Below are 8,483 nucleotides of genomic sequence, written 5' to 3' on the forward strand. Positions count from 1 at the left end.
TCTGGGAGAATAACAACACTTAAGAGCGCTTTTCTCACTTTTGGAAGGATTAAGAGCTTGATATGGGGAAAATACGAGTATGTTGGAGAAAGGGAGGAAAGTGAGTCGGTGTGGTTCTGTACTGAGGTGTGCACCCACAGGCCACTCAGAGTATTAATGTTTACAAACAGCTGCAAAGGTAAGCTTCTCCCACTTCTAAAGTGTAAATTCTCAAGCAAGCTGGGGGGGGGAAATATAGGCCAAAGTAGCCCAGCCAGTATAAAATAGCTAACTAAAGCCTGGTTGCCATTGGTAACACAGGCTTGAATTTGGAACAGTGCTCTTGGTGTACAAAAATATCCCTACAGTGTTTCCCTGAACTGCAGCCCCATGTTTTAATTACAGCGCAGTTTGAGAAACCTGTAGACCTTTGGATGTTACTGGACTGCCACTCATCCGTCTCCCCAGTTGGGCTGATGGGCGTTGACAGCCCAACAATAGGTGAAGGCACTCATGTTCCCCATCACAGAGGTACAGATTTGCTCTCCTCCTTGACCCTCAGAGCTTTCTCTTTCTCTCCCCCTGAAGCATTCCTTCCCAAATGGGCACACATTTCCCCCATGTAACTGACTTCATTTGCAAGGACAACCACTTAACGGACGTTTTAATTTTGGATCAAATTTTGTCATGAGAAATCTTTCTTCTGCCTCTGAATCTAACTGGATCTCTGTATTCCTGCCACTGCCACTTCAACCTGAGGCTGTAAGCTTAAAAGTACTGTATGTATGCTAGAGCATTGCCATCTAGATCACCAATCAATACTTCTGTTGTAGTGGGCACTGTTCTTGTCCCCCAGGGCAACCATAAGTGGACTCCACAAGTTTTAGCTCTTGATGATTTTCAGCAGGGCAAACCAAGCCCCTTCTGCTGATAACTGTGATCGGCAGAGGGAAAAAAAGAGCAGTGTGGAGGGGCAGTTGGAGCAATAAGACCAAGTAAGTAAAATGGAGGTAGAAAAATCAGGGTTGTTCACCCCTTAGAAAAAGGACTCTGGATTTTCAGTGGAGACAGAAGCAGGGTGACGCAGTGCACAAACTACTGTTTAGCTAGATGGTCCACCATTAGCACAGACATGCCCTGCTTGGTACCATATTTTTTGCTCTATAAGACTCACTTTTTTCCCTCCTAAAAAGTAAGGGGAAATGTGTGTGCGTCTTATGGAGCAAATGCAGGCTGCGCAGCTATCACAGAAGCCAGAACAGCAAGAGTGATTGCTGCTTTCACTGCGCAGTTCTGGCTGTTACTGTTCTGGCTTCTGAGATTCAGAATATTTTTTTTCTTGTTTTCCTCCTCCAAAAACTAGGTGTGTCTTGTGGTCTGGTGCGTCTTATAGAGCGAAAAATACGGTAACTGATTCTTAAGCAGAGATATCAATTTCACTGTTTTATTGAGCTGGGAATGGAAGGAGAACCCAAAGGAAAACCTGTCCTGAAAACAAACAAACCTGTAACTCCACAATAGCTGAATAAATTCTTCCCCATATTAGTCACTTCTGGAGTAGCTGGCACCTTTCCGCGAAAGGGCATTTGCATCCAGATTGCTCAGGATCTTCTGCCGGTGGACCCCTCATTGCTTGGGTACCACCTGCTGGCGGAGGTAGAGGTCCCGGATCTCAGACAGACTGCTGCAGACGCCACTCAGGGCTTCAGCAATGCTGTGCAAGATGGAGGCAGTCTCCCTGTGGCTCTCAGTATATTCCTGCCGGAAGGCACGCACCTCCTGTGCCAGCTGCTCATTTGACTGGACAATCTGCCTCTCTGCTAGGCTCAGGCGGCTGCTTTCTGACAGCCCTTCCTCAATCGGCACAGTCTCAGGAGCAACCACATCTCCTATGTTGCAGTCGCTTAGGTGCCCAGGTGGTGGTGACTCATGGTCAAATGTGATGCTTGCATAATCCGAACCCAGGGCCTCTGAGAGCTCAGTCTGTGAGGAATTTGAGGGGCTTCTCCTCCAGCCCTCACAAGGATCATTGGGGGCATGGGCAGAGCTCCTGAGCAGCTGCGTCTCAGCCCCCTGGCTCCCACGCTGGTGGATGGCCTTAGTGGGAAGGAAGTGGGATGGCTCTGACTTCACATCTACTGGTTCTTCTTTCACTGGCTCCTCCTTCACACCTGCCCAGAGCAGAGAGGACAGATCAGGTTAACTCAAAGTAGCAGCCAGCTAGAACCACGAGCCCTTTCAGGGCTTTCCTGACATCCGAACATGCAGTTAAAAAGAGAGTGAAGAAGAGGAGTTTGGATTTGATATCCCGCTTTATCACTACCCGAAGAAGTCTCAAAGCGGCTAACATTCTCCTTTCCCTTCCTCCCCCACAACAAACACTCTGTGAGGTGAGTGGGGCTGAGAGACTTCAGAGAAGTGTGACTGGCCCAAGGTCACCCAGCAGCTGCATGTGGAGGAGCGGAGGCGGGAACCCGGTTCCCCAGATTACGAGACTACCGCTCTTAACCACTACACCACACTGGTGTAGAGAGAGAAAGCCAACTTCAAGTTGTCCCAAGAATCTATATCAAAGGCTCTATCATCATACAGAAATGTTTTGGTACAGGGAGACAAGAAAGTGGAAAAGAAAAATATGCACTGCAAGATGGAGTATAAGAAGCTGCCTTGTACCACGTTAGACCACTGGTCCTTGTAATAGGGTTTTTTTTCCAGGCAGTCAAAGGTAGCTTGAAAGAGGGATTTCTAATTGTATGCATGCCCTTGGGCCATTTTTACCTCTGGGAAAAAACCACGAGCTTTCCACTATGTCAACAACCTGTAAAAACAGTTTGACAAAAATATGTGTACATAGCCATAGGAAGAAATGCTTTCCCTCTCAATCTAAAAGGCTCTTGTCTTGCTGTATCTGACTTCCCTCATCTGTTGTTGCTGTGAAGAAATACCTCTCCGCATTATCAGGATACCACTCTCTACTACATTGTATCATCAATGCAACTTCTTCCTATCTTGTCATGTGATATGCATGGCAATGCCAGCACTTCAAAGACCAATCCATGCTGTTAAAAATAGTGATTTTGATAAAAATGAACCTAGCCTGAAGGCCAAGAGGGCAAAAGAACAGGAAATACATCAAGGCAGAGGCAGTGGCGGCACAAATGAACAGAAAGCTGAGAGAGCAGGCTATGAAAGCAAATGCTGGCCATATTCGCACCATACATTTAAAGTGCTACGGTGCCACTTTAGTCACACCAAAGAATTCTGAGAAGTGTAGTTTGTTAAGGGTGCTGCAATTGGCAGGGTGGCTAAACAATCAAGTCCTCTTCCCAGAGTATTATTGGAATTATAATTTTGTGAGGGGAATAGACATCTCTTAACAAATCTCAACATCCCTTAACAAATGACGTTTCCCAGGATTCTCTGGGGGAAGCCATGACTGCTTATAGTGGGATGATACCGCTTTAAATCAGGGTGCGGATGTGGCCTCTGTTTGGAAAAATAATTGCCTTCACCCAACATCACAATAATATAAAGTGCAATGAGACTTCCAGAGTTCACACTCCAGCAGTAAGAGAACTTTATATATTTTTATACCGGTATATATAAACTATGGGACGCAGGTGGCGCTGTGGGTTAAAGCCTCAGCTCCTAGGACTTGCCGATCGAAAGGTCGGCGGTTCGAATCCCTGCGGCAGGGTGCGCTCCCGCTGCTCGGTCCCAGCGCCTGCCAACCTAGCAGTTCAAAAGCACCTCCGGGTGCAAGTAGATAAATAGGGACCGCTTACCAGCGGGAAGGTAAACGGCGTTTCCGTGTGCGGCTCTGGCTCGCCAGAGCAGTGATGTCACGCTGGCCACGTGACCCGGAAGTGTCTCCGGACAGCGCTGGCCCCTGGCCTCTTAAGTGAGATGGGCGCACAACCCCAGAGTCTGTCAAGACTGGCCCGTACGGGCAGGGGTACCTTTACCTTTACCTTATATATAAACTAGTGGCAAATGTGATAACAATTGGCTAGTTAATTACAGTTCTGTTTCCCCCCATGCCTCCAGTTTGGTAGGCTTTGTGTAAGCAGAGGTATTTAAATGTGTTATTCCCAGTGCAGCTTAGCCCTTTGATAGGGCTTTGATTTCACACGCCTCCCCACAGTGTCTGCAAGCAGCAATAACAAATTTATGTTGGGTGTGCAATAATGGAACTACTAAAGAGATTTTGGATTGATTTTTATTGGACAAATGGATACATGGGAGAATATATTTGCTTTTCTAATTTCAGCAACTGTAAACCTATTATCAAAATACTTCTCACCGCTAAGTGGATGCTCGTGTTTCTTAGCTATACCAAAATCTTGTTTTGCTGGTCCAACAAATACACCCCAGGTGACTTTTTACATCAGTGGTCAGGTGCCTGTATGCCCAATTCCTACCAGCCTCAGCCAGCAATGTCATTGGTGAGGGATGATGGGAACTGTAATTCAATGTGTGGAGGCCTGCAAGCTCCCCATCCCTGTTTTAAACCTGTCCAGGGACAATTCCACACCATACAGAGGTACCTCGGGTTACATACGCTTCAGGTTACATACGCTTCAGGTTACAGACTCTGCTAACCCAGAAATAGTACCTCGGGTTAAGAACTTTGCTACAGGATGAGAACAGAAATCGTGCTCCAGCGGCACGTCAGCAGCAGGAAGCCCCATTAGCTAAAGTGGTGCTTCAGGTTAAGAACAGTTTCAGGTTAAGAACGGACCTCCAGAATGAATTAAGTACTTAACCCGAGGTACCACTGTACATTTAAAGCACATGGCTCCTGCCCCCCAAAACTCCTGGGAATTGTAGTTTTTCCCCTCCCAGAGTTAAAATTCACAGTGCCCTTAAACTACAGCTCCTAGCATTCTTTGAGGGAAGTCATGTGCTTTAAATGTGCATTGGATACATGTGCCTTATGGGCATGCCGTGAGTATGCTAGCCCAAACGGAGTTAAGTGCTGCTAGAGCGATGACTTAACTTCCATGAGGCTCCTACATGGGTGGCGCCAGAGAGGGGCAGGGGGGGCAATCACCCTCCAAACAAGCCCCACTCCCATTGCTGGACTCCTGTCATCAATATATGCTGTTGATTTTCTTTCAGTGATGTGGGTTACAACTTGCCCATCTAGAAATATACTTTGCCCCTTCTGTGCCTCCTACCCAGAAACGTTTTTTTCTGGTGCCACCGCTGGGTGGATGAAAAGGGTCACTGGTCAGTTCAGAGGTGGGGAAGCTTTGTGGGCCAACCTTCCAGGAGCCACATGCCAGTGATGGGTGGGCCAATGGCTGTGATTTCTAGTTTGAGAGGAAAGCTACATTCTAGAGATGAAACCCAGAGGTTTCTACACACAGACACAGAATCCTCAGAACTCTGTTGAGCGTACTGGGAATGTGAGGTTTGTGGGTGGGAAACTATCATTCCCAGGATTCTTTTGGGGGGAAACCATGTGCTTTAAAAGCACACCGCATGCACTATTAAGTGCACAGGTCATATCACACACTCATACATCTATTCACGCAAGCAAAAGGTATTCGTCACTCCCAAAGGACACACATTCCAAAAAGCCATATGAGAAGGCGTGACAGGGTCTGCGAGGGGCGTGGCCTACGGAGGGGGCGGTGCTAAACCAGAGCATCCCGAGGGCCAAATGGCATCCAGCGGGCCAAATGGAGAGGCCTCATTGGGTCCCTGCGCCTGAGGGTTCCCCCACCTTTGGCTGTGGGCGGAGAACACTCACCCTGAAGAGCCACAACCTCCATAGCGGCAGGTGACGGCGGCGCATCCGAGGGGCGCACGCTGGGCGAGGCCCACTCGGGGCCGAGCTCCGGTGAGCTGTGGGGCTCGCTGCTGCTGCTGCCGTCGCTGCCGGGGAGGTGGGCGAGGCGGGGTCGCCCCCCGGCCAGGGCCTGGCGCTGCAGGAGGCGGTGCCGGGCGATCTTGTCGTTGGCGCGGCGCCGCAGTCCCCGCCAGCGGTTCTTGACCTCGCCGATGTCGCGCTGGTTGCGCCCGGTCGCGTTGATCTTGTGGGTGATGCGCCACCAGATCTTCTGCTTCTCGTAGGCGTTGACGGCGGCGGCGCCGAAGAGCAGCTGCTCGTAGCAGAGCACCTCGCTCATCAGCACGTCGATCTCCTGCAGCGTGAAGTTGGGCTTGCGCTTCAGCAGCCCGCGGCGCCCGGCCATCGCGCGGCCTCCGCCCGGCGGCGCGCACGCCCCAGGCACATCGCTCTCCGCCGCCGGCGGGACAAACGCGCGGGCGGCGGTGGCGCGGAAAGAGAGCGAGAGCACAAGGGCCTTTTGTCTGCTGCTGGCTGCGCCGGGCCAGCTCGCCTCTCGCCCCCTGGCGGAGGCACTTGGCGCAGAGAAAGGAGATGGGCGGCGTGGGAATCGGTGTGCGCGTGTTTGTGCGCGCGTGTGCCTTTAAAGGAGCTGGACCCCGACTCTGTCCCCCTTCACGGCTAAATCTGATCCATGTGGAATCCCCGCTCTCCCACCCGGCAGAAGTTCTCCCGCATGGCGTGCAGAAGTTCAACAGGTGATGCTTTTCACGGAGAGGCAGTGATGTGGAAGGCGCTACCTGTTGTAATTCCTCCTGCACGTCATATTTGTAGCAAAAGGCCCAGAATCCCATCATAAAGACTAATCAATATATTGTGACATAAACTTTTGTTGACTAGGGAACTCCGATTGTCTGGTGCGTGGAGATGAACTTCCTTCCGCTTTAGCTTACCTGGTGTCCTGCAGTCGCCACTGTTTTGGGCTTCAGTTTCCATCAGCTCTAGCCAGGAGCAGGTTGGTTAAGGATTTCCTTCGTCGTACATTACGTGCATTAGGGCTATCACTTGGTTCAATAAATTCCCATCATTTGCACAGTTAAACATGTGCTTAATAGGACTTTAAAGTCCTTAATTGTGTCTTAATTGAATCCCAAAATATTAAAAACAAAATACCTCAGCCCAAAATATTAAAAAACCCAAAACCACAGCCCTTCAACCAATAGCAATGTGCCTTTCCTTGAGCATGTGAGGCAAGAATCCCACCACTTGAGGGCAGGGCTGCATCACCCAAGCGGAAAGCGAAGTCCCAGACTATTTCTCCATCCTTCCAGTGCATGCTGATTGGTGAAATCAAAGTGTAGGGGTTGATGATAGTTATTCAAGATTAACTAACACTGGAGTAAGACAGTGTCCAGCCTTGATTAAAATCCATTGCTCTGCCCCTGCCACTTGTGTTTTCCCCCTAAGTGTTGTGTTATCACAACTTGTGATAATGGTTACTGCTACTGGTGCTCTAATGAAAGTGGGATCTAAGGACCCTGATCTTTCTACTGATCCTTTCACCAGGAGGGGAATGTTTTCTTGATCAATCGTCCCACTTCCAAGCTATATTTTGCATCCCAGGGAGCTTGCAGATATCCACCCAGAAAAGGGGCAGAAGAGATTGTCACTGATCAAACCAAAGAACAGGATCTCTTTTCCAAATTAAATTATCAAAACATTCAGTTCTGTTCTGGGTCTGAATAGAGATCGTGGTTTTCTGCCTCACTTAAAGTATTAAATTACCCAGCAATGGTAAGATGATAGTCCATCCCCAATCATTTCTGCTGGGGTCATTTGCATACATTTGTGATCTAACTGAATTGTCAGTACTTTTAAAATTCAGTTGCCATTTAACTCCTACCTAACCCTTGTCCTTGTGTATATATACCCAACAACTGAGGACCACTTGCCCTGCATCTGATGATGTGGGCTGCAGTTCACGAAAGCTTATGCTGTTATAACATTTTTTGTTTTTAAGGTACCTTTGTTGTTTCTGCTGCAACAAACCAACATGGCGAATCCTCTGGAAATCCCTCTAGTAATCCCTGGGACAGCATAATTCAGTGCCATAAATAACAAAGGGTGCTAAAGTCCCCTTGTATACTTTCCAGCATTAGGTGGAGAAATCCATAGTGTTTACTGAGGAAAGGCAGGCCATCCATTTTTCATTTTCAGTGGAAAGCAGAAGTTCCACAGCTCTGAGTGGCCAAGGGGAAGTGATGGTGCTATGACCCCAAACAGCCTCATTTTATGCATTGCAGTGCAGAGAGAGACCACCAAGAGTAGGGAATTGTCCTCATCTCAAGGTATCTTAAAGTATGATGATGATGATGCCATTTTTAATATTAGAGGGAAGGGAAGAGCACAGAAATTCCTCTTTAAGTGACAATAGTTGCTCTGTTCAGGGACCGCGCCACTCAAGCAATTAGCATTTATGGTTTCCCATAGCCCCGAGACATTGTTATCTGGCTCTGAGTCACTGCTGGAATGGCTCCCTTGTAGATGCTCATGTAAAACTGTTTTAAGCGTAAACATCTTCATTTATTAAGTTCCCAAGTTCTGTGCAGATTGCAGACACAAATGCTATGGCACAAGTTACCGTATTTGGTTTGCACAGACCGAAAAGTCCGCCCCACAAATAATCAGTTAGCCAGCCCTCTTTTCC

At 48.5% G+C, this 8,483-nt stretch overlaps 1 protein-coding gene across 1 annotated transcript; it reads right to left on the bottom strand.

Moving 5' to 3' along the window:
- Positions 1-1,409: 1,409 nt before the first annotated feature.
- LOC310848067 (uncharacterized protein) lies at positions 1,410-6,949 on the bottom strand. Its single transcript, XM_083746655.1, has 2 exons — positions 5,738-6,949; positions 1,410-2,150 (listed from the first exon to the last, which is right to left on the bottom strand). The coding sequence occupies exons 1-2, from the start codon at positions 6,180-6,182 to the stop codon at positions 1,606-1,608; spliced, it is 990 nt and encodes a 329-aa protein (XP_083602781.1). The 5' UTR covers positions 6,183-6,949; the 3' UTR covers positions 1,410-1,605.
- Positions 6,950-8,483: the final 1,534 nt, after the last annotated feature.

This window comes from Podarcis gaigeae (assembly GCF_964106915.1).
Source record: "Podarcis gaigeae genome assembly, chromosome: 6".
NCBI classification, from domain to species: Eukaryota; Metazoa; Chordata; class Lepidosauria; order Squamata; family Lacertidae; genus Podarcis; species Podarcis gaigeae.